Consider the following 27704-nt stretch of genomic DNA (forward strand, 5'->3'; position numbering starts at 1 on the left):
GAGCGGCTGGGCCCGTGAGCCATGGCCGCTGAGCCTGCGCGTCCGGAGCCTGTGCTCCGCAACGGGAGAGGCCACAACAGTGAGAGGCCCGCGTACCAAAACAAAAAGAAATGACAAAATTAAAATAAGGGCTATTTGTGGAAGGCACAAGAATATCAGGAAATATGATAAGAAGAGACAAGGAGAAAATTAAGCTCACTGGAAGCGCAGAAAGTTGAGATGGCAGAAAACCACTAACTTGCCTGGGAATTAAGTGAGGACTGACTCCATAATTCTTGCCAAATGCATCTTAGGCCTGAGCATCTGTTGGAGATTTTAAATATCTAAGTATTGACAACTAGTCTACTTCTGAAAAGTGTGACTAAGTCTTTGGTCTGTTCATCAAATATTTTCTGAGTGTGCTGTATGTCAAGGAATCTTCTAGGTGTTGGATTAATAGAAGGGAACAAAACAGGCAAAAAGCACTTGCCCTCAAAGTGTGTATATTCTATCAGAGGAACGCAGGAAATAAATTTATAAACAAAAAGTGAAGATAATTTCAGATAATGGTACTTGCTAGGGTACCAAGTGAGCGATCCGGGTTTTGGCAGGCGTATGTTAGCTAGAGTGGTCAAAGTAGGCCCCTCAGAGAAGGGACATGTGAACTAACACCTGAATGATAAGACCAAATCAAGCAAACACTTGGGATAATAGGCACTTAAAAGCCATTGTTTTCCATGAATATCTCTATATCCTTTTGTTTATGTCCTCTGATTAACTTTTCTTTTAATGTCATGGAGACTTCTAGTTGCTGAGAACTTATTTTCCCCAAACTCTGGCACTAATGTCTACTTAAAGTTTCAAAAATGAGAAAGATATAAATATGGACTATGAATTTTAAACATATATTTTCCTCTCCCGAAAAATTTGTCTGCGTATAAAATGCCAACTATATAGCTCACCATGGGGGCTAATATCACGGGCTCTCAAGTCCTCGGTTTCCTCCCTAACTGGATGTAAGACTCTGGACGAGGGACTTCCCTGGTGGTCCAGTGGTTAAGAATCCGCCTTGCAACGCAGGGGATGCCGGTTCAACCCCTGATCAGGAAACTACGATCCCACATGCCGCAGGATAACTAAGCCCACGCGCCACAACTAGAGGAAAGCCCGCGCACCCCGCAATGAAAGATCCCACGTGCTGCAACCAAGACCTGATGCAGCCAATAAATTTAATTAATTAATTAATTAAAGGCAGTGTATAAATGGAGAAATCATTAAAAAAAAAAAAAAAAGACTCTGGACAAACCACAGTCTTACTAAGCCTCAGTTTCCACAAAGCAGGGATCATGCTTTGGGTTACCGTGAGTATTATGTGAAATAATGCATGCTAAGAACTTAGCACAGTGACTGAAACATTGTAAATATTTGGTAAGCATTAGCTATTATTTCAATTGTGATTTACATATTTTTTAAGGAAAGTGTCTACATATAGTATATCAATACAGGTATTCTGAGATCTTCAAAATCAAAAGTGTAAAAAACTAAGTAACTCTGAAATAAATTCCATTTTCAGAATAATGATTACAAAGACACTGCCAAATTATTTTTAAAGAAGAGCTTCCACACTGTTCCCACAAGGGCAAAGGTGGAGGGAAAAGAATAAGAACAGACATCAAAATTTACAGAGTAGAATTAAATGTCCGAATAATTACAGTCTAGACAAGTGCTCTGGATATGAACAACAGGGTCCCCAAATACGGCGCTTAAGTCAGCGGTGTATGAAATGGTTTCCTTTTGGCAGGAATTGAGCTTGAAGTAGAAGGACTTCAACAGATAAAATACAGCAGACACTGTAGGGTGGTGACTCAGTAACTGCAGTCCCAAGCCCCTCTTTGCCAGCCTTTACCTACCACACTGAAAAGCGGCATACATATTCAACTTCTCAATCCCCATGCAACTCAGGAGACCTTTAGACACCTGGCCCAAGAAAGCTTTGTTTTCCAAGTAAACACACTGACAGATAATGCCTCCTGCCTTTCCCACTTCTTCATACTTGGAAAGGGGCCGTGATGCCAAAAAGTGCAGCAGCCATTTTGTAACCATGAGTAATTTAGCCAGAGTATTAAGGTTCCCCAAGCAGAATGAAAGGGCCTGCATCCTGATGCCCTCATTTAACCAGTACACCAGCCTTAGAGGGACCATCTCCAGATTTCCTGTTACAGAGTGAGGAAAAAAAAAAATTTCTAATACTAAACTGTAATTAGCCACTGTAGTCAGATTTTGTTATTTACAGCCCATCTGCCATCTAAATTAACACACAAATATGAAGGGACAGGATATTTCACATGAGATGAAAAACACAAAGGAACATCCTAGACAAAGCTACTTCAAATCAACATCATGGTGTATGATGCTAACATCTAAAAAGAATTAAAAGACAGTTTCCACCTTTATCCAACAGCTTCCCTATACGTTTACACTGAAGATTCATGCTATTTATTTACTTCTCAGTAAACCCTACACACAGGAACTAGCATCTCTTCTAGACAACATAGCTAACACACAACAATGGAAATATGTAGCCTTTTCAAAACTGTACAGTGCAAAATGAAATCTGTCCAAAGAATGAGAAAAGTAAATAGCAGCTGGTTTTATGTAAACAAAACATGAGAAAATATGCACTAAACGGCTAAAGCAATTTTTCCACATTAAGATAATTTTACTAAATTGTTCTTTCTAAAAATGTTTGTTTATTTAAGAGATGATGAAAAACTGTAGGCTAAAATCCATATTTGAGGAGTAATAATTTTATGTTCTTTGGATTAAAGAATGAAGTATTGTGCATTTCTCACAGACCATCTCTACAGTAAAGTTATAATAAAGTAAATGCCATGAGGTGACATTTTATAAACACTTGTGATTAAAGGTAACATTTCATTTTCATTTGTTTAATAGTCCCATTAATAAGAATGTCTTATTACACATTTACTGAAAGCCTGAACAATAAAACAATGAACAAATTCCAAGAGCAAACAGATTTTTTTCTTTTCCCATGAAGCTAACATTATGGAATTTTAACAGATGTTCTATTTGGTCATAGTTAATAAAATGAATTATGTAGGATTAAAACAAGGTTCAATATGTTTGCATTGGACTTTAACTGAAAAACGATTTCACATTAAAAGTTTGGAAAGATTTACAACTTTTTTTCCGTTTACAGTGAATTACTAAGATATAGGGGGAAAAAAGGGAATTAATTACTTTTCTAATGAAATCAGGCTTATAAAAACTACTTTTTCCAGGTTTAAGAAGATGGAAATCTCAGAAAAGGGTACACTCTTTGGTACTTCGTCACCTATGTAATGCGAATACCTTACAATGTAGCGTGTCAGAGGCTGACCCTCACCCAGCATAACTCCAAACCCCGCAGAGCTCCCCCGGCACTTTGAAACGGTCACAGTGCCTAACAGCATCTCAACGAAAGACAATCAAACTTAAAGGAATGAAAAAAGCAACGAATATTTACTGAGCTCTGAGCTTGTGGAAGGTGTTACTGCAGAGCCTGTGCATACTACAAAGAGGTCAAAACCCAATTACTGTCTTCAAGGGTAACTTATATGCTGTCTGGGAAGAGCAGGCGTAATTACACATAGACAGACAAAACTGAAATGTAAAGACAGGGGCTTCCCTGGTGGCGAAGTGGTTAAGAATGCACCTGCCAATGCTAGGGGACACGAGTTGGAGCCCTGGTCCGGGAAGATCCCGCATGCCGCGGGGCAACTAAGCCCGTGCGCCGCAACTACTGAGCCTGAGCTCTAGAGCCCACGAGCCACGACAACCGAAGCCCAGGCGCCTAGAGCCCCTGCTCCGCAACCAGAAAAGCCACCGCCATGAGAAGCCCGCACACCGCAACAAAGAGTAGCCCCCGCTCCCGGCAACTAGAGACAGCCCGCATGCAGCAACAAAGACCCAACGCAGCCAAAATTAATTAATTAATTAATTTTTTTTAATGTAAAGACAAACCAAAAGAGAAAGGAAGAGATAATGCCAAGGAAACAATTTCATACAAAGATACAGAGCATTGATACAAGCAGGAAAATTCTCATCAGAGAACACTTCTTTTTCTCTTCCATCATGAAAGCAGAAACTAGTACACAGGCTTAAGAATGGTAAATAAGTAATAATTCTAACTACAGTTGCACGAGAATATTTTCAACAGAAAATATTCAAGTATTGCAATCTTAAAAAGAAAGCCTTCCTCTAAGTGGGTAATCTTATCTGGAGAAAAAATTCCAGTAAATTACCAATGTGACCCAAAAAAGAATAATCATAAAAAATTTTCCAACCCATTTATGTTAGTAATTTTGATCGGTTCAACTATCCATTAGGGTAACTGTACATTATTATAATCAATAGGTTGTTTTCCTACAGAAGTAGCCAGCGAACACAAAATCAGCTGCACGTTGCAATCTGTTAAGTGATTAAACGATTCCATTCTACAAGACATTTGGATAAAACACTCTCCAACTGGAGCTGAGAAGCTTTTTAAGCAGTAACAGTTAGCCAACCTCTAATTCAAACACAACTATTGTTATTCATTATCATGAAATGGCATTCACACATTTACATGCAGGCAGATCAAGGTTGCATCCCTGTTCAAGAACCTGACAGCCTAGAGGCAGCTTTCTTCATCTCTGGTCCTAGCAGACCATATTGCTGCAATACCTCCTTCGTAAGACTGCAGCAAGAACAACTGACACAAAGTTTCTAGCACAGAGGAGCAAATGGCTCAGAGAGGTTAAGTAACTTGCCAAGAGCAGACAGCTGGTGAGACACTGACATTCCACACTGCGATGTCATTTCCTGTCAAAAGCTCGTTCAGTTACCAAGAGTACTATTAATCCTAGTTAACATACTTTGAACACATCCTACGTGTCAGGGTCTATAGAAAGCAATTCATATGGATCTCTTCATTTAATTCTCACCATAACTTCAATATAATTTCAAACCATCAGTTCACAGTAAAGGAAGAAAACTGTTGTCAGATATATGTTCACATGCCCAGTCTCACTTAAACTTAAAATTACAGTGAGATCATTTTTCACCTCTGAGATTGCTAGTACCGTTGGTGAGGCAGGGGTCAACAGAGAGCTCCCACACTGTGGGCAAAAGGGTCGACTGGTACTTCTGCGAAGGGCAATTTGGCAATTTGCATCAAAATTACAAACGCCCAGACAACCCTAACCAAGAAATTCCACTTTTCAGCATCTAACCTACGAACATTCTCAACCATGTACGAAATGACACAGGAACAGTGTTATTCACTGTAGCACGTCCGTCCTGCCCACCAGTGAGGAAGTGGTGGCACAACGATCCCTTCGCACAATGGCGTCCCACACAGTCATAAACACGAGTGTGCCCCTTATGAAGTGATATAAAATGGCCTCTAAAATATTTTGGTTAAAAAGCAAGTAAGATGCTTGAACACCTAGGAGAGGGTAGCTCTGGAAAAACACACAAGAGACTTACATAACATGAAGACCTTGGGGGGAAACGATAACAGAGCTAGGAAAGAGGATTTGAAGGACGACTCTTAAGGCTTTTGATTCCTAAAGGTTCCTGTTTCCAGCCATGAGATGAGGGAAAATTCTCACTGCCTGAAATAGACAATAAGGGAAACTGGGTTTGCAACTTGCTAGTGAACTTTGCAGTCAGAGTGGGGAATGTTGCACCTAAAGGGACAGATTGAGGGCTTCAGTGAACTCACAGAACAGGATGAATGACTTGTTCTGGCCCGCCCGAGTGCTTGATTTTGATTGCATGTGTAACAGAATTTGGTGGGAGACTTGCGTTATGGAAGCCTGGGAGCAAAATGAGGGTGAGGGGGGAGAATAATTCTCACCTATCTCAGATCTCTTTAGTTGCTACACTCATCTACCAAAAAGAAGTCAGGAGTTACTCATTACCAAAATGGCAACATCCTGCCAGTGAGGCCGCTCCGACCGCATTTCACTATGAGATTCGTTGCAGATAACAGTTAAAAACCAGTAATTTATCCTCCAAACTCCAATGGACATATGTCAGGCTCTTGCGAGAGCTTTTCCCATGTGCTTGATTCCAGGTCCCTGGCAAACATTCGGCTGGGGTGAGAGGTTCAACCATTCCTCCTGGCAAATACCCAACTTGGGTGAGTGCTTTCTTGAAGCGCTCGCTTGAGGTAGAGGGAAATCACTCCTGCCTCTTCTCTGGGCGTGAAAACCCCAATTCTGCTTCGATAAGCAAGGCACACACAACGTGTGTTCTTTCACACCCTTGGGCCTCTGTATGTGTTGTTACATCTTCCTGTCTCCTGGACTTTTTTTTTTTTTTTTTTTGGACTACTTCTAAGTGACACCTCTTGAAGAATTAAGTCCAGACTAATTTTTATTAATGCAATGAATACTGAGTACCACTCAAGCACTGCTTCCTCTATAACCTCTGCTGCATCCTGGATATACGTGTCATTTCAGCCCTATTACACTGCCCTGTAAAGTGTCTGCCCCCCGTTTCCTTCCCCACCAGAATATGAATCCCTCAGGGCAGAAGTGTTCTGCGTGGTGCCCAAGACACAGCAGGCACTCTTAAAACGACTGTCGTGTAGAATGTGTGGATAAAATGGATTTGCTGAGCCTAACTTATTCCTACTTTTTTTGGAAACAACTTGCCTTTCTCTGCTTTCTTTTTAATTCACATCCAAGGTCGTGAGGCTGCTCTCCATAGAACTTTCGGGACAACGGACCCTCTGAAATTAGCCTGGCTATGAAAGCAGCTGTGATTTTGCTCTCTGTTTCCATCTTACTGGAATAACCGCACTGCCCCACAATGCCTGGCCACATCTAATTTGGCCTAGATCATGAGGAAAATGAATACTGAAAGGGTGAGGTAAAGAGTATAATCGGTTCACCTTGCTTAGACTCCATCTAAAATTCACAGTAACTAAAATAATTTAGGAGAACATAAGGGATAAGCATGCAATCTCCACAAAAATCAAATGTAGTAAAAACCATGGGACAGCATTCACAAAATCTAAAGAACACACATAATCTATTTTATAACGCATGGATTCAAACTTCAATCTCATTCTAATGGGCTACTGCGAGGGAGATAAAACTATTTTAAAGAAAAAATTGTACACAGAATAAATGTATGAGTTTCCTGGTGACTCTCACTAAGGCTTCAATGTATTTTCTTATTGAAACAATCAAACAAGCTCTTGGCGAAAAGATTTGATATTGGTGTCAGAACGATGTAAGAATCGAAACTATTTATAATGTAAAAATTTTGTTTAAAGCAGATACATTACTTCTTATTTTTCTCATTTTGAAAAGAAGCGGTGTTTCATTTACCGTGAAAAGACTTGATATTGGTGTCAGAACGATGTAAGAATTGAAACTATTTATAATGTAAAAATTTTGTTTAGAGCAGATACATCACTTCTTATTTTTCTCATTTTGAAAAGAAGCGATGTTTCATTTAGCAGTAACTCTTCTCTCATTCTATGAGAGAATCTGTACAAAAGCAATATTTCAACTAAAATCAGTTCTGAAGGATATTTTTATGAAAATGCATAATGTAGAAGACCCCAATTAAATTTCCAACAAAGCACTGCCATCTTGAGTAAACAAAGTCATCTCACTAGGGGCACACTTTTTGTAAGAAATGCAGCCTAGAAATTAATTACTAGTGTGACATATGTCAAAACAAATTTTTAAAAGAACAGAATGCAGTTTGTAACCATGAGTTTTATCTGTTTGTATGCATAACCAGTATTCTCTGGCATGTAAATACATTTTTATTCAGCATCTCTCAGAAAAATAAAAAAAAGGTTTATTGCCCCCCCTTTTTGCCCCTCACCCAGGTGAAACCTGAGTAAATAACATGTGCTTAGTGAGTGGGAAAATAAGTACAGAATGAAGATACAGTGCAGGTGGCATTTTGAAAGGCAGAAGTCATCTTCACACAAAATAACTAATTTTGAAACATTCAGTCTGCCTTCAGAAGAAGTTTTTCAAAGATGTACATCAACTACACCACACTACACTAAAGGTTATTACTTTGTGGAAATCAAAGCTTTAAATAACATGTAACAGGGCTGGTGTTTCATAAAGAAGACTGTAATCTATACTAACAACAAACAAGCAAACAAACAAAATAAACAAAAAGACTACCTGGGAATAAAATTCAGACTTCAAAGATTTCAACATTCTGTTAATTATGACAATATTTATTTAAATTAAACACATTTTTATAAATGAGAATGTTTTAGCATCCAAGGGAAATCCAAACAGAAAACAAGGATTCAGAGCAGAGGTATGAAGAATCTCTTCTGTATTTTAATAGAAGATTATGTCCTAATCCTTTTCACAATGTATACCTATATCAAATCATCACACTGTACACTATGAATGCCTCACAATTCTATTTGTCAATTAAATGTCAAAAAGCTAAAAAACAAAAAAACTCCTAGGATTTAAACTCACTAAAAAAAAAAAACACTTAATGTCCCAAACTAAAGACTTCTCTTATATCCCATACCCCAGTTATCTATAAATCAACTTTTAAACTTCAAAATAGCCTCCTCTGTATGAGCCAAAAATTAAAACATGCTTCCTGCAGTAATATATGTACTAAAATCACTTTGCTTTTTCAACCAAAAAAAGACGACATTGACCACATATTGAACCACAGAATTTCGGAACTGGAAGGCTTGCTCTGGGGGCACACTGAACTGCAAGTCACGGGCAGGCTCAGCTCTCTGGTCCAGACTGAACTTCCCAATGCATCATATTTTGCTATCAGGAAGACAAGAGCTAACTGCATGATTTTTCACATAAAAATAGACCTTTGGGACACTCGTCTCCCAGAGTGCTTCTTTCCTTACCGATTTTTCACTCATTCTGTATATTACAGGAATTAACTTGATATCTTACCCTTAGTAGTTATTTCTTCATATCTTAGCTATCACAGCCATGTAGCCGCCTATGATAAGACTGAAGCTCTAGGATGGGCCTTCTGACCACTGGGGCTGCTCTTTCAGCTGACCCATTCTACCCAGTCATCAGATGTAAGAGCCAAGATAAGACTAAACAGTATTTTAAAAAGTGATCATAGTTTCCCTTTGTAATTTTTTTAAACCAGTCTCTCCAAATAAATTTACTAAACAAAGCATATCATTCTTTTGTACTTCAGTATTAGAAATTAAGTTAGTTACCTCTCTTAAAACAGTGCTTTTGTAGCCTCGATACAATCCTTGGATGCCCTGAAACAAACAAAAAGCCAAGACCTCAGAAAGTTAGAATAGCAGAGACTTCTAAATGACATTCTGCATGAAGCAGATTTACCTTTTCTAAAGTTTGAGTTTCGAAACATTCACAATGACTACAGTTCTATAAGAGGTTAAAGCTTTTAAACTGGCCTAAAGTATATAAAGCTCAGATGAGCTCCCTTTAAAATGGGAACATCTCTAATAATAAAGCTGACTACATATTAATTAAACTTTACTTATTTTCAGCATCTCTTCTCTTGAAAAAAAAAATACTTGAGAAGCTTTAAATAAACATATTTTCAAAACCAAATGCACACAGAATGCCAATTATCCTTTCACAAAAGAACAGAACTGTATTTTATAGTTTCAATTGTAAGACATCACAATGCATGAATAATCTCTCAATAGTGAGAGATACCTCTAGACAAGCCTTGACTTATCTGTTTAACTAACCACACGATTCAACAGGGACCCTTTACTGGACTGATCTCAACCATACAATTAAACACTGAATGTCTGCTCACCTAGGTGACAGAGGAATTAAGAATAAAACTTTTCTAAAACCTAGACTCACTGAAATTTTCATGTGACTGATTCCATTTTAAAGAAAAAAAAGGGCTTCTGTACAAACTGTAAAGAAGACCAGCTCACTGGTCCCTAGCAATATGGTCAGCACGCATGATTTTTGATCCACCGGTTAACATGAACCAGTACAAGAGGAATTACATTTTTATATAAACATTACGACACTGGTCACTAATATCAGTCCATTATTACCACAGGTCTCTTCCATGGGTCCTCAAATTCTATAGTGATGTATTAATACAATATCTTTATTCACTTTACATATTCACTATTTATTCCATATCTGATTCCAAAAGAATGATAAGACTACTGCAATGTAGGACACACACTTAGTAGTATGGTTGTTTAGAAATTTGAAAAAGAAATAAAAATGAAACTAAAAATTTTGAAAACAATGGAAAGGCAAAGATAATCTTAGCATAAAAAGTTGCTACAATTGGACAATAAATTTAGCTTTAAGGTCTCTTCTAAGGCTCCTAGGATGAGGGACATAGCGTTATTAGCTACCATACAATATTCTCAAAAAGTGAGCTTAAAAACATATTCTCACCTCTTGACATAAGATGTTAGAGAAAATGTGAAATGTTCCTGAAGAAGCAGATACCTGTGCCCTCTGCTTAACTACTTCAGAAGGAACTCGAATCAGGCAAGCAACCTACAATATACAAATTTAATTATATCCTTAAAAAGAAGTAACTGCTATGAAAAAAGAAATTGCTTCATAAACAAAAATTACAGTTAAACAAAAGCATAATGTACAGGCTCAGTGCAAGATGCGAAAAGTTGGGGTTTTTTTCGCTTTTGTTTTTTGTTTTTTTTTTTAACCTGAAACACTTAGAGCATTACTGGACATGCACTGTGTCACCAACACAGAACCTCTCCTCCCTGGTCCCACGTAGATCCTCTTACCTCCTGCCTCACCTGCTCCAAACAAATCTGTCTATAAGCCACTCGATGGGAAGAAGCACATGCACTCATTCTGAACTCCCTATACCTACGAGGACATCTGGCGTTCACAGGACAGCCATTTCAAACATGTTTGCTCAATGAATGAATCAAAAGGGCCTTAGCTTTACTGGAGTAACACACATAAGTAGAGGCAAGACTGAAAAGCGGCTGGTTACCCCAAACCCTCCATCCCACCCCACCCCCAGCCTCGGCCAGCTCCCAACCGCAGCACCCCCCGACCTCCCCTCCACCCAACAGCTGAGGAGTAACTCCAGGCACTCCCGGGCCCTGCTCCAGCATTTGAGTTGATGTAGGTCCCAACTAGTCAACAAACAATTGTAACATCACCCTTGGTGACATGCCAGGGTCAGTTACATGCCACTCAACCTCACATTTCCAGGACTCTGCCTTCAGTAGCCCACTTATCTTCAGAAATATTAAGAATTGGTCAAACCGGAAAGAACTGGTCTGCCCACTGAAGGACAGAAGGCAGGGGAAAGGGCAGCAGGCAACAGGGAGGGAGACATATAAACTGATATTTTAAACTGTTTTAATGCAAGTCCTGTATTTAAGCCTCTATACACTAAGCAGCCTGTCAAGGATACAAACTTTTTTTCCAATGTGGAATTCACACACCTGACTCTGGTGTTCAGTATTTTGTATATGGTTAAGGAGATTAATTTTAAAACTTTTACAATATATACTTCACATACAAATATATATATTTGAGGCACAGTAAGAAATGTGGATAATCTTCAGTGACACACGCAGCAAAATGGAAACAACAAGAAATTTAACAAAACCATCCCACCCAATAGGATGTTTGCCCTTTTCAAGAGTCTCCTAATTCCTAATTTGAGATTACTACCCAATTTGGATATTATATAAGGCTTTGTCTTTCTAATATTAAGTAGCTCTAAGGTACAAATCAGCAAACTTTTAATGTAAAAGATCAAACAGTAAATATTTTAGACTTGCAAGCCAAATGGTCTCTGTCACAACGGTGCAACCATGCTGTGGGAACACAAAAGCAGCCATAGATAATAATGTGTAAGTGAATGGTGTGACTGTGTTCCAATAAAACTTTATTTATAAAGACAGGTGATAGTTTGCCAACCCCTGCTCTAGGTATAAACACTGGCAAATCCTTCTTTGCTATTAGCCTTGGTAAGAGCAGAGTAGGCACAGAACAGATGTAGGCCTCAGCAACCCCAGGAAACAAGGGATAGGGATGGCATGTCATGTGATTCTAGGTGTCATGGAGTGAGCTAACAAGGGCATATCACCTCTGAAAAGTAGCTCAAAAGTAATAGTACTTTATGTGGGGGCACTCCAACTGATATGGTTAGGATAACATATCAGTTGGAATGCATTAATTACCTGAAGTTATTTTTCTCCCCAAACTGACAAGACTTACAAAACAATATAATCTACTTTCTTTTTCTTCGTTCATCAAACATTTGAATGCCTTTTGTCTGCAAAGATATCTACAATTTGGGCCAATATATCTTTCCACCCACAGTCTCCCTTCAAACTTACCTGATTCAGTTCAACAAAAACATGTAGAGCCAGACACTGCACAAGACACTGCCTGGTAAAGAAGACTAAGATGATGCCCTGATTTCAAAGAACTCACAGCCACGTATAGTTTCAATGCTATTGATACATGGCAAGAAATAGAGTAAAATTTAAAAGAGGCAAAGACAAGTATCATAGCAAATGGAGAGGAGGGGTATTTAGTCCAACCTCCAGACTGAGGGAAAACTGCCAGAGATTATGCCTTCACAGAACCTTCCAAAGGAGCAAGAATTAGCTGGCAAGAAAGGTAAAAAGGGCATGACGGGGAGTGGAAACCGAAAAACACACAACACGAAAGCAGGGGGTTCAGGGGTTAACAGAACCATCCCATATCAAGTTAGCATTCCACAGTGTGTACCCACCCAAGCCATTCCATATCACCAAAACCTCAAGTTTAAGGTGAAGAGTAACGGGGAGTAAGACTGGACAGACGGCCAAGAAGGCCCTGTATGCCATGCAAGGAGCTTGGACTGCATTGCATAGACAATGGGACCAACTGGAACAGTTTAGGCAGAGGATCTGTAGCAACACGGGTGGACTTGGAGGGCATTATGCTGAGCGAAGTAAGTCAGAGAAAGCCAAATACTGTATGGTATCCCTTAGATGTGGAATCTACAAAATACAACCAACCAGTGAATGTAACGAAAAAGAAGCAGACTCATGGATACAGATAATAAGCTAGTAGTTACCAGTGGGGAGAGGAAACGGGGGAGGGGCAATATAGAAGTAGGGGATTAAGAGTTACAAACTATTACATATAAAATAAGCTACAAAGATATACTGTACAACACAGGGAATACAGCCAATAGTTTACAATAACTATAAATGCAGTATAACCTTTAAAAGTTGTAGACTACTATATTGTACACCTGTAACATTTAAGTCCATCAACTGTACTTCAATAAAAAAATAAAATAAAATACACACAAAGTTTGGGCAGAGGAACGATAACCTGTGCTTTAGGGACATCACTCTGGCTGCAGTATGTAGAAGAACAGTTGCAGGATGGGAGAGAAGAGAAAGATAAGAAGCAAAGAGGAAAGACAAAAGGAAGGCAAGACACAAGCTCTGAGATTGCTACAACAGTTCTATAGAAGATACCAGGAAATGAATATGGCTCAGAGAAGAAGGTTCATAATTGAGGGGAGAGTCAGGAATAAAATGAAAGGACCTGGTGACTGATAAGAGGTCAGGAGTGGGTCGAGAGTAAGATGCTCCTACAATATAGTGGTGCCATTAAGTGAGACCAGGGGGCAGAGGAGGAAAACAAGTTTAGAACGAGAAGGATAAATTCACTCTGGGAAATGTTGAGCAGGAGAAATCTGTGGCACATGTAAGGGGCTGTGTCTATCCAAGAAATTAATATCTGACTATAAAGCTAGGAAATAACAAGGCTAGAGATACAGACATAGAAGTCATCAGCATATAGGTGATGGCTGGAACCAAGAGAGTAGATTACCTAAATAAAGAGCAAAAAGGGAAGGTCAAAAGGCCAAGAATGGAAACCCAAGGAACACCCACTCTTACAGAGCAGACAAAAAGAGAAGAACTGATCAGACATACGAGAAGGAGGAAATCGCTATGGTGAACACTGGTCTTCTGTGGCTGCCCAGTTTTCAATTCTCATCTGTGAGAGGCTTCCCAGCTCAAGAGAACAAAGGGTGTCAGTCACTCTCCTCCCTGGCCTTGTCACCAACTTAGGCTTAACTTATCAGATACTCCCACCCAGGGGTCTGAATCTTTGAGTTTTGCTGGCCAATCACAGGCCACTAGCCACGTGAGGCTACAGAGCACTTGCAAAGGTGCTAATACAACTGAGAGGTGCTGTACATACAAAACACACAAAGGATTTTGAAAAGTTACTGTGAGAAAATAATGTAAAACATCCCATTAATAATCCTTTTATACTGATTACATGCTGAAAGATTCATACTATGGATATGTATGGTTTGATAAAATGTATTAAAATCATCCAGCTGTTTTTTTTCACCTTTTTTAACGTGGTTACTAGAAAATGTAAAATTACACCAGTGTCTTACACGATATTTCTGTTGGACAGTGCTGTTCTGGGGCTAGTGGGATAGTTAACATTCATCACAGCAGTAGCAGCCAAGGTCCAGTGTTCAGGGGCAGTCGGCGGGCACTGCTGGAGGGAGCATCCTAACTGCGCTGTTCCTAAGGTACAGGCCTGGTTGCGGTCCTTGCCATGGCCTCCCTTCCCACTCATTTCCCTCATTCTCCAGTCTTCCATCTATTCTAGGAGCCATCAAACAGTGTTCTGAGTCAATTACAGAAGTAACATCTTTTTTTTTTTTTTTGGTATAAGTAGCAGAACACCAGCTCGTGGCTTGGGCAATAAATGACATTTAATTATGTCACCTAACAAGTATTGTGGTGAAAGGCAGTTCAACATGTAGTGCAGAACCTCTACAAAGTGAGCTAGAATCCACGTTCTTTCTCTCTTTCCTCCCTGTCAAAGCTGGCATATTGGCTTTCCAGCCACAGGCTTGCTGCCTCATGAGAAGCGTGGCTTGTATATCCTCCAACGTAACCTTGACACACAACTGGATTCCAGGCAAGAAGAAAGGGCCTCCTCTTTTTTTTCAGATGCCCCCTAGTTGGTGTCCACTTGGGCACAATTGTGTGACATGGCCATCCCTTGTTAGGAAGGCTGAGAATATGCAGATCTAGCAAAGGGTTAGGCAGACTGCCACCTAAACCAAATCAAGGGAGAAGTGGAAAGTAACTTAACAGTCTCTGCCAACTTTCCAAAAACCAACCTTTTTTCCCACAGGTTAGCCAAGATCAATTTCAACTGAAAGCAACCAAGAACGCTACTCGATAGTCAAGGGGACCAGAAGTCTCAGATGGAGATTTGCAGAGCAATGGGTCAAGAGTATCAACCAGTGCCCACACGAGGGTTACTGGAGTTCCCAAGAATTGTTTCAATGCAGGGCTGGGCCAGGAGACCCATTATGGTGAATTCATAAGTGATTCAGAGATGGAGGCGGGCAAGTAGAGAACTACACCAGGAAACTGGTGGAGATGTTAGGAGAGATGGGTTCATAGCTAAAGGAAGTTCTCTGTCTTATCTAGGATGCTAAGTATTTGTACATAGGATGGGGGAAAGTGGTAATAGCAAGGCAGAGATTGACAATTTAGGAAAGAAATGGGATAACACATGAAGACCCCAGAGGCTATGAAAAAGGTAGAGCCAGGAGCCCAAGCACATGCCTACACTGCTGGGATGACCACCCTTTGCCTGTGCTGCCCCTCAGCATAGGGTACCATCCTGCACCTAAACTGGGCTTTTCATTCAGGGCTCAACTCCAGGAGGGAATGAGCAGTGGTCTGGGTGAGGGTCTTCAGACCTAGACTATGGCCCCAGCTTTGTCAGTGATCTCTCAAGCACGGTTGGACCAGAAATCTTCATGGTACCCTTTTAGGCTTTGATTTCTAAAATTCTTAATTTTCTCCAATCATACCTTCTCTTTTTTACCTCAAAAGATTCTCCTTATTCTCCAAAAAAACTATTTCCTCACTAGTCTCATTCCCCCCCAAAAAACTATTTTAACTGAAAATTTTTTACTTATTAACTTATGCCATACAGTTTTTAAAATATATTACTTTCTCTCCTACTAAACATTAATACTGTGAGGGCAAAAAGAAAATATGCATTAATTTTACTAATCAACTGGAGTCAACTGGGACAGGGGAGGGGACAGGAAGTGCTCTGGTATATTTTTTTCCAAGCTTTATTTAGGTTTGACAAAATTTTATCTACTATTTTTTGGTATTATTTCATGTAAAGTAAATAAAACTACCTAAGAAGAGGGGAAACGCAAAAATTACTCATTTCCATAGAAATACCTTACCAAATTTTTAAAATACATTTTTTTCTTTGAACTGAAGAGACTATCTTTATATATAGTTATAAAAAGACTAGAAAAAATAGAGTTGGATTACAGGTGATGTTTCTGCTTCTTTTCTGCCCACTTGCATTTTCTAAATTCTCTACAATGAACATGTATGATTATTTCATAAGTTTCTTTAACATAATTTCAAAGGGCAAGAACATTTGTTATGCACCAAAGATTTTAAGTGAGGGACAAAATAAAATCAAAGGACTAACTTAAAATATGCTTTTAGATGCAATCCTACTTATTAGCCTTGACAAAAACAACATTCAGCTTTAATTTAGTGACAATAACACACACACCCAAAACAGACTAAAGAGCTTACCACTAAGGCCTAAAACTGGGTATAAATTATGTTACTTTTGGTAAGAGTGTAAACTTTTAAATCCATGCTAATAAACCAGGATAGAAAATTAAGTCCACTGAAACTTACATGAACCTTACAGGGCAGCTCCCAGCATCTAAAACTCATTACAGAAATGAAAATAAATAAATAAGAAAAGAAAGAAAAGGGTACTCTAACACCTTGTATTTTTCAACTCATGAGGTCAAGAGTGAAATATGACCCCAATATGTCAAGAAAATAGGAATTGTCCACTTGGCATAAATATTTATAGAACTTCATGCTTCATAACCCTCCATGTTCTTACATTATATTTTTATTTCTTAAAAATACAGCAGCAGAAGAGAAATTCTGTAAAGGTTCTCAGATGAAAAACAATCTAACAGAAGAGGTACAAAAGCACCCAGCACGGTTGCCTGACTTCCCCAGCATGGCAATTTTGGTGTAAGGGGCCACAAAGTAATGCCTCTATTTCCTTCAGCAACTCCCTTGCCTTCCATTTGGTCTTCTATTAACTCTGATCTTTCTTAGATTTGAATCTGAACCGCCACATAGTATTCCACTGCACAGGAACAAAAACATGTTATAGTATCATGGTCCTATGAAAGGAAATAAAGGTAATATCATCTGTGGGTCTTGCGGTAAAGCCATTCTTCAGAGCATCCTTTCCTCAGACGTCTGGGGTTCAGTATGAATGCATGACCCAGGAAGGGTGACATTTTCATTAAACCCAAAAATGTTGTATATGTTAAAGTTCTAACAAAAGACAGACAAATAAAGCTTTCCAAAAAGAAAATACATGTCCCCAGTATTTTTAAAATCAGCATTAAAATGCAATACTGGCCTCAGTGGAACTTAACATACCAAAAATCAGAGGAACTTTAAATTGAGAATGATTACAATATTAAAGTTGCTACTAAGACTTTTCTTTAACATAAATAAAAACTTTTCTGATATGGTTTTCATTTTTGAAATGGAGAGCAGAATGTCTCCTTTTAGTATTTACTGACCACCAAGATGCAAAACTACAAGTCCTAAGACTAACTGTATGAAAGGAAAAAAAATCACAGTGAACTCTGGCCTCACATTAGGTATTATAAAATGAGTGAAGGCAGAGAGGAGAGAGAGAGAGAGAGAAAGATGCTGCTAAACTCCCTGGTTCATTTATTGCCCAAGCCAAGCTCCAGACTGCCACACATCACCTGCCAGCCATTTACAGTCTCACTTCCATCCTCTCACTCTTGAAATGCTCTTCAAAGTTGCTGGACATCACCCACAGTAACTTGTATTAACACTGTATCTTTTACCCAACTATTTCAACATAGTTCACAAAAAAATACCCAACTTAAGACTTCTCCTTAGGAAACTTAATCAACAGCCTATAAATATTCATCTAATAGTAGAAGCTAATTATGTCAGTATTTAATATATAAATCAATCTGAGATAAAGTTACCAAAGGTCAGGGAACTATTTGGCCTAGGGAGCAAGGGTAAAACCCAAACCTTTTGACTATCATCTCCAGAATTTTTTTTCATTGAAGTATAGTTGATTTACAGTGTTGTGTTAGTTTCTTGTACAGCAAAGTGACTGTTATATATTTTATATATATATATATTCTTTTTCAGATTATTTTCCATCATAGTTTATTACAAGACATTGAATATAGTTCCCTGTGCTATACAGTAGGTCTTTGTCATTTATTTTACGTATAGTAATTTGTATCTGTTAATCCCAAAATCCTAATTTGTCCCTCCCCCTGTTTCCCCTTTGGTAACCCTAAGTCTGTTTTCTATGTCTGTGAGTCAATTTCTGTTTTGTAAATAAGTTCATCTGTATCATTTTTTAGATTCCCCACATATAAGTAATATCATGATATCTGTCTTTCTCTTACTTACTTTACTTAGTATGATAATCTCTAGGTCCATCCATGTTGCTACAAATGGCATTATTTCATTTTTTTAATGCCTGAGTAATATTCCACTGTGTGTGTGTGTGCGCATACATATACATACATATGCATATACATATATACGCATATATACTCACCACATCTTCTTTATCTGTTTATCTGTCGATGGACATGGACATTTAGGTTGCTTCCACGTCTTGGCTACTGTAAATAGTGTTGCTATGAACACTGGGATACATGTATCTTTTTCAATTATAGTTTTCTCCAGATATATGCCCAGGAGTGGGATTGCCAGATCATACGGCAACTCTTTTTTTACTTTTTTAAGGAACCTCCATACTGTTTTCCATAGTGGGTGTACCAATTTACGTTTCTACCAACAGTGTAGGAGGGTTCCCTTTTCTCCACACCCCCTGCAGCATTTATTGTTTGTAGACTTTTTGACGATGGCCACTCTGACCAGTGTGGGGTGATACCTCATTGTAGTTTTGATTTGCATTTCTCTAATAATTAACAATGTCGAGCATCTTTTCATGTGCCTATTGGCCACCTGGATGTCTTCTTTGGAGAAATGTCTATTTAGGTCGTCTGCCCATTTTTTGATTGGGTTGTTTGTTTTTCTGTTATTGAGCCGTATCAACTATTTGTGTATTTTGGAAATTAAGCTCTTGTCAGTCACACTGTTTGCAAATATTTTCTCTGAGTCCACAGGATGTCTTTTTGTTTTGTTTGATTAGGTCCCATTTGTTTATTTTTGCTTTTATTTCTATTGCCCTGGGAGACTGATCCAGAATTATTTTTCATTAAAGGTATATCATATTTACATGCGGCTAATGAGTTTAAAGGTTCCAGGTTTAATTATCAGCTAATTCTTCATGTTTAAACCAGCAACTCTATAATTAGTTCAAAAGAAACTTAAGTAAGTTGAATACAGCCAATCAAAGTTTAATCACATTCAAAGAAAAGCTACTTTGGACTTCGCGCAGCAAACTCCAAGTGGCAAGTTAATGACAGAGAGAATGAAAATTCAGGGCACTCTAAAACTTTTTAAAAAACCACCGTTTACTTACTTGTATTTTATTCCACATTCCCAAAATTCTTTCTAGAAAGCAGGTTTCCAAATTAAGAACACCTAACATTATCTTTCTACACCACCATTTAAATTCAAAACCCCTACAAGTGAACAGTTCATCTGTTTGTCAATTCTGCCATCTGCTGGTTACAAATGGAATCACAGCTGTTGATAAAATAACGCAAAAAGTAATTGTTAAATCCAAATGTACCTTCCTTAGGGTTTAAATTTTATCCACTCATACTGAGTTATAAGTTCACCATGCCTTTCTTCCTTATAAATAAGACTCTTTCCACGTATACAAATAGCCAATAGGCATGGAAAGAAAAAAAAAATTTTTGTAAGTATAGGTCTTCTCTTTCCTGACAAAACTAACATTCTTGATAATCCAGACTCTAGACAAAAAGTTAATAGTCTTGTCAACAAAAATAATTTATATTTTTTAGGCCCTGTGTCTTGAAGTTATTTACAGAATTTTACAGAACCCAGAGGTAAGCCTCAAACAGCTTTCTCACTTTTATAACTTTCTGTAACAGAACGGGGCCATGATTTCACATTTGATGACAAGTCTCATGGATGGATTTATAGACTTCAACTAATATAAAATCTGAAAATGGAGGAGACTGCAATCCTAACTACACTAATTTCCTATTGCTGCTGTAACAAATTACCACATAATTAGTGGCTTAAAACAACAAAAATCTATTCTAATTCTGGAGATCAGAAGTCCAAAATGGGTCTAAGTGAGCTAAAAATCAAGGGGGCTTCTAGAAGCCCCCTGCATTCCTTGGTTTGTGGCCCCTTCCTCCGTCTTCAAGCCAGCAGCTTAACATCCTAAAACCTCTCTGACACTCCCGCTTCCCTCTTATAAGGAGCCTTGTGATTACACTGAGCTCATCTGGATGATGCAAAAAAAAAATCTTCCCATCTCAAAATCCTCAACTTAATCACATCTGCAAAGTCCCTTTTGCTGTGTTAGGTAACATGGCCACAGGTTTCAGGGACTAGGACATCTTCAGGGGGCCGCTGTTTTGCCCACCAATGGAACCAAAGGCAAGTTTTAGAATCCTGACCTTGTCTTAGTTTAAGAAACCCAGAGTGACCTGAGTTCTTAGCACTACCCAAGTAATATACCTCCCACCTCCAGCTGCCATCATTTCTGCCATTTTTAAAAGATGACATAAAAAATAGAAAATGAAGGTCTAATATTTGTCTAACTATTCACTCCGCAATGGTGTTTTATCGTCCACAGCAGCTGGGAAACCTTGTGTGCAGCACTAAACTTCTTTGAATTTCAATTTCTTCATTTTCTGAACTGACAGCCTTCCCAAAACTATAAAATTCTAAAAATGTGCTCCGAACAGCAATTTGTGTGATATGGGACCAGAACCAACACTTAATGAACACTTTATGTATCAGGTGCTATAGGTGGAGCACTCGACAAGGGCTGTATCACTTAAGCTTTACAAGAACTGTGAGCGGGGTAGCATTAACCCGACTTCTCAAGATAAGGAAAACAACAGCTTGGTAAGCTTGCATAAAGGACCTATAGACACAGAGCAAATACACAGACAAGTCACCATCTGACCCTCATCTGTGTAACTTGACAGCTCATGACCCATAAACTGCCTCCTTTCAGAGGTCCTCAAAATATTCTCTACCTATTTAATAAATGTATCCAACTTCTTCATACGCTCCTCAAGGACAGGGGTCAAAATTTCTTATTCTTTGTTTCTTAGCACCAATCACAGCACTAGATATATAAAAGGCACTCATGTATCTACAAGTATTCAATTACAAACCAAAGCAAATTCGTGACAGTGGCATTTAATTCATTACGCTACCGAGAACCCTACTCTTAACAATATGTTAAAAAATAAAGTTTTGTCACTGACAAAAGTGCAGACTCCCACAGAAGTGGTTAACCTTAACTTCATCTTGGAGAGAAGTATTCGGTCTTTCCATTAACAGTGTAGTGGTGGTACTGACCAAGTAACATTCTTGTGGTTTAAGTTGGGTTCTCCAGCTTCATCATCCTACATGAAAATCATACTCATTGTTTCTATAAAGCTAAACTTAATTTGTGTAGCATAAACTGACACTGCTCTTAAAGAAAAAGCCAACACGGAGCTCCTCTTCCCTCCCATGCACTAACTACACAAGATAATCAATGAAACGCACTGGCCAAGGTCATGAGTCAACACCACCTGAAGGAATGCTCCATACCACATCAGAGAGAAAAAGTCCACACAACAGAAAACAGTCTGAAATGCGTTGGAGAAAGAAGCCATCAGGAAAGTGAAGGGACGGTGGGTAAGCTGCTCCTTGACAAGTTCCTCTGCAAAAAATCTCTCAGCACATCCATACGGGTACTTTAATGAATAACTACCAGCAGGATCAACACTGCATGGGGTCCTGCCAGGTCCTGCCCTCTCTCTCCTCCTCTTCCTCCCCTTACCACTGTCAGCTCGGGCTCAGAGGGCCGGGACAGCTGGAGAGCTGGGGTGTGCTTTGGAGCTGAGCTCAGGAGACTGACAGCAAGCTCAAGCATGCACACAACCCAGACACACGACGAGATGACACAGGTACCCACAAGGAAAGAGGCACTGAAGGAACGCTGCTAGAAGGGCTTTTAAAGGAAGAACCTCCACCTTGATTCTCGTCAACTCACCTTCTCCCTCTGCATCCCCTGACCTGCCTCAGTGGAGGCTCTAGTCATCTCTCTCCCCTCGGGATTTCTACAACAGTCTCCTCCCCTCCATTCACATACCACGCCCAACTCCTCACAGCTGCCGAAGGATGTTCTTAAAACACCAACCAGTGGTGCTCTCCTGCTCAGCCCTTCAGAGGATAACAGCCAAAACCTCCTCACCATAGAAGGCAGGGCCCTCCAGGACGACCCGGTCACATCTGTGCTCCACATGAAACTTCAAAGTGTCTAACAAGGGCTTTGCCTAAGTTCAATAGCCCTCCTTGGACTCGCCCACCTAACAATCATCCTCCAAAACGCAGCTCAAGGGCTAGTTATTCTCTGAGGCCTTTCCTGAATCAACACCCATCCACCCACTCTAATCCACTTCCCTTCAGGCTCTTGTACTTACTTTTCTTAATACCTGTAACCCTTTAGTGTACTTCCAAACTTACATGTCCATCTGCACGTCTAGACTGCAAGCCTCTAAAGGCAGTATCTTGTCATTTTATCCTCAGTGCCGAGAACACATTAGGCCATCTTAAGATCTAAATCCACACTGCCAGGTAAGGACAACAAAAGTGGTGGAGGAAACTGAGAGGAGCTGAACAAAAGCAGCTGATATAAAAGCAATCAAAGAGGTCCAAGTGGGGAAAGGACATAAAAAGGAAAGGCAACGGAAATGAAGTTATTTTTCACAATTCTGTAGAAAATTCTTTGTGTAATTCTTACAATTTAGCATTCTTAAGAAGGAATTACAAAGTCTGTCTGCCTTATGTACTTAATGTTCTGAAGTGAAAAAAAGGCTCCCAGGCACAATGGAAAATGAACAGATAGGAGAACAGGGCAAAAGGCCCCCTTGGGAGAGGCATGTGCTTAGATGCATCAGAAAGCAAAGTGCCTGTGTGAGTGTGGCTGGGTATCTAATAGTTCGGTTGCAGCTTCTAATTGTACAGCGAATTTCCTAGCACTGTCTCTACCCTCCTGCCTCCGTGCATCTTGACACACACAGGCATTTTCATCTGCAGCATTCCTGCGAGCTTCCTTCTGACTTGACAGTGACACTGCACTTCAGTGATACCCATCTTATTTTCCACTCAACTTATCTTCCATGACTCAATTATACAACTGCACAAGAGTCTGACAAACTGCTAACACAAGTGCAAATGAGAGTTCCTCTCTGTTCATTTATGGATATTTGAAAACCTATCATGATCATTTCAAAAGATGAAAAACATTTCAAAAGTTAACCTTTCTTCTATTGTTTTGCTCAGTGGTTTCTTAGAAAAGGCCAGTAGAGATCATGAAAAACACTATCCATACACTTTACACCATGATATTAACAGCATAGTTGAAAAGAACTTAAATCCCTGCTAGGGAAAACACAATGATAAGTAACACATGCCCCATGCTGTGTAGCTGATAACACTCCTGACAACAATGCATCTAATCCTCCAAGCAGCCAATTCAGTGGGGAAGATGAATAAAAACGACGTGCTTAACCCATATTCTGATGTTCAACGAGCCCCTCAAATGACTGCAGTACACTGCCACCCTCAAAACTAACCAGTTTATTAAACGAGGATTTTTTAGTAGGCCTAAAAGTATGTAATTCTGAGGAAAACGGAAGGAATCACACTTTTGATCAGTGTGCTCCACACCGACTAAAATATTCTTATGCACATGACTGCCAAGTCAACTCAACAGAAATATTTACCACTGGGGTATAAATCAAAATTTTAATAATCCTTTATGAGTGGTGCTTATATATCACTGAAAACCAGAAACATCTAGGAATCTTGTTTAAAATGCAGGGCCCACAAGGCCAACTCCAAAAATCTTTATTTGTGTAACCTGCTGCCCAGGCAAATGATTCTAAAGTCGGTGCCCCCTGGGCCACACGGTTGTGTGGAGAAGTACTGTTAGAGGCTGTCAGAAAAGCATTTACGAAACATGCTATCACTGAGTTCCTAGCTTTCTCAATCCCAAGTTAGAACAGGACTAGAAAGAAACATCTACCAGCACCTATGTGTGTGAGGACATCCACAGACATCACCCATGAGCACATTAAATTCACAGGGGCCATTTTAGCAGCAAAGAAATTTTAATAATTCTTCTATTTCTGAAAACTATATTAACTAAGTCCGTAAGTAGGATAAGACCCAGGAAAAGTCAAATCCTAAAGTTGAAAAAAAAAAAAAAAAAAATCACTACCACTGCAATGTTAAAGCATCTGTTATACTAAAGTAAACCCACCCCAACCCTTCTGATCTAATTACAGATTCTACTTCTCACAGGGCTTTTCTGTGTCTGATGAAAACTGAGCTGTAAAATAATTGAGGCAGGGATTTAGAGATTTGGTACAGCAAACCTCCTAATAAAAATGGCACAAACGGGACTCTTCTCAGTGTTGTTACATATTAAATCTTATTTGATCGATTTTACTGTATTCCAAATCACAAACATAAGGTAGAAGCTCGTAATTATAGTTTTACTGATTTGTCATTAACTTTTAATCAAGCTGCTGCTACAGGGAATGGTTATTACAGCAGTGTTCTTTTCTTTCTAAGTTTCACACGCTTACCATCACTACAACAAAGCAACTGTGGACACATTCAATGCCAACAAAAATGCAGTATTGTTTCTAAGGAATGTGTCTGCAACACCACTATCTTATATCAGTGCAAATGTGTTACAGAACAATGACTGCACTAAACTATATCTGATTTTCTCTAGGTCTCTTTATACCTTTCTGATCACTGACAGATATAAATGTTGTTTTATATTTTTTATTTGTTTCTCCTAAATTCATCTGTTTCTTTCTCTTACTTACAGCAACCACACTTGGCTGAATCTGCAACCAATTTATGCTCTATGAAACTGAAAGCAAATTACTAAAACAGAAAGGCAGTAGGTACGTGTCTGAAGCATTTATTGAGAACAATGATACTGAATGGTTGCAGGAAGTTTTTTTAAGAAAGTTTAAAGATTACAGGAGCTCCAGAACATTTCATAAACTTCATAAATCTAACAAAATTCTTCCATACTAAACTATAACTGAATTAAAATCAAACAAAGTCAACATCAAGAGATGTTTCACGGGGCTTCCCTGGTGGCGCAGTGGTTGAGAGTCCGCCTGCCGATGCAGGGGACACGGGTTCGTACCCCGGTCCGGGAAGATCCCACATGCCGCGGAGCAGCTGGGCCCGTGAAAAAAAAAAAAAAAAAAAAAAAAGAGATGTTTCACAGGTGAAATCCTCAATCTATGTACCGGCTCCTGATCAGTTCTCCTCTGAAGGCTCTCCAGGCATCACAGAAACTATAAAAAGGCATCTGACATGAAGCCTTACTGCCTAAGGGACCATGGAAACCATAAGAGACACAATAAAGATAAGAATGTCCTAGAATTATTTATTTCCAGTCTTACAGATACCTATTTCCTAACTCTAAAGTCTACCTACACCACTTTCTATGCCCAACAGTTCACACAGAATATTACATTTAAAAGGCTCCAATTTTTTTAAAAATACCAGTTACAGATACTAACATATTAGAATACAGTGTTTTCTACAAATCAAAAGCTGCATCACTAACATGACTGATCTAACAGCTATCCTTTGCCCTATTTAATTATACCACTTTATATATTCTTCGTAAGTCTAAGAGACAGAAATTTTATAAATTGAAAAAAGTCTATCCTCCACAATGGCAAACCAGCTTTCAAGCAAGATGGCCCTGTGGGAAATGAAAAAAAGTGGCCAAGTTCTTTTTGCTGCTTGCTCTCAGCAGCGTAATAGAAAATGTAAACCAAGTGTTGAACTTACGAGGATATATTTAAACTAAATCAAAGCAACAGGCAATTCTAAAACAGAGGCAAGAGCAGTCAAAGGGACAGAATTTTTACAAGCTGAGAGACACTCTAACTCTGACACATCATTTGTTATACTCGAGTATATATAATCGAAAATAACTACATGCAATGAGGTTCTAATGTCAGAACATAATCACAAAAACACAATCTAAACCAAGGATAAAAGGTTCAAAGATTTTTTAAAATTAATTATATATTGCTTTGAAATCACAGACTAAAGCAATATTCAGGCAGAATTCAAGCACTGGACTCCTTACTTTGGGTAAGAGTGGGGGGAATGAAAATTCCCAGAAATTGTAAACAAACTCTCCGTGTGTTCACTTTCCTGGAGAGACAACCACAGGTTTCACTAGATTCCTAAAGGGGTCTCTGGCTCATAAAGGAACTACTACTTTATGCTCCTTGCTCCTCAAAAATTAATATATTGTTAGTCCCATCACACTAAAAAGCTCAGTAAATTATGAAGGCAATTTTTTTAATCGAGTTAGCTTATGTTCTGCAAAATCATTTTTAAACCAATGACAAAAGGAAGTTTTATAGAAAACACTTCCATGAATTTAGTGTCTTTCAGGCTAATTTCTTTCAACATTCTCTTCAAGGAACCATCCAAACGATTTCTTAGACCAAGAAATTCATTGTATAGTAACGGGAAAGTATAAAATTATATATATATATATATATATATATATATATATCCCAGATATAAATAAATAAATGCAAAAATGCTGAAGAGGACCAGAGGTCATCTTTTTTTCCATATTACACATCATAACCTTAACAATTCAAATTATCACATGAACAGGGAGACCCTCGCTTTTCTTTAAAACTGAGATTATTTCCTCCATAATTCCTTTTCTCCTGGATTGTCCAAATATATTAGTATCTGATATGTGTTCATCAACCAAAATGATATAATTAATAGGACTTTTCTTTACAATAATTTATAAAGAAATTATCTTAACACTTCCCAACTCATTCTATGAGTCCAGTTTTACCTTGATACCAAAACCAGTCAAAGACACAAGAAAAGATAACTACAGACCAGTATCTCTTATGAATAAAGTAAAAGTCCTCAACAAAATACTGGTAAATAAATCTAGCACTATATAAACAGTATTATATACCATGATCAAGTGAGTTTTAACATTTGGGTTGCAAATGCAAGAGTGGTTTAACATGTGAAAATCAATTAATGTAATACACCATATCAGTAAAATAAAGAATAAAACCACATGATTATCTCAACAGATGAACAAAAGGCACTGACAAAATGTAACCCTTTATGACAGAAAAAGTACTGAAACACTAAATACTTTCTTCCTAAGATCAGAAACAAGATAAGGATGTCCACTCTTACCACTCCTATGCAACATTGTAGTAGAGCTTCTAACCAGAGCAGTTAGGCAAGAAAATGAAATAAAAGACATATAGATTGTACAGAAATAAGTAAAACTAGCTCTATGCGCAAATGATACAATCTCGTACATAGAAAATCTTTAAGAATCCAC

General features: G+C 38.6%; 1 protein-coding gene across 1 annotated transcript in view; it reads right to left on the reverse strand.

The window, feature by feature from the left end:
• Nucleotides 1–27704, reverse strand: part of SLC25A26 (solute carrier family 25 member 26) — a 168387-nt gene that overhangs the window by 120716 nt on the left and 19967 nt on the right. Inside the window, exons 4-5 of the mRNA XM_007104147.4 lie at nucleotides 10419–10523; nucleotides 9230–9277 (exon numbers count right to left, since the gene is read on the reverse strand). Of these exons, the coding sequence (XP_007104209.1) occupies nucleotides 9230–9277; nucleotides 10419–10523 (153 nt within the window). The remainder of the gene's footprint in view (nucleotides 1–9229; nucleotides 9278–10418; nucleotides 10524–27704) is intronic.

This window comes from Physeter macrocephalus, chromosome 18, assembly GCF_002837175.3.
Source record: "Physeter macrocephalus isolate SW-GA chromosome 18, ASM283717v5, whole genome shotgun sequence".
Classification (NCBI taxonomy): domain Eukaryota; kingdom Metazoa; phylum Chordata; class Mammalia; order Artiodactyla; family Physeteridae; genus Physeter; species Physeter macrocephalus.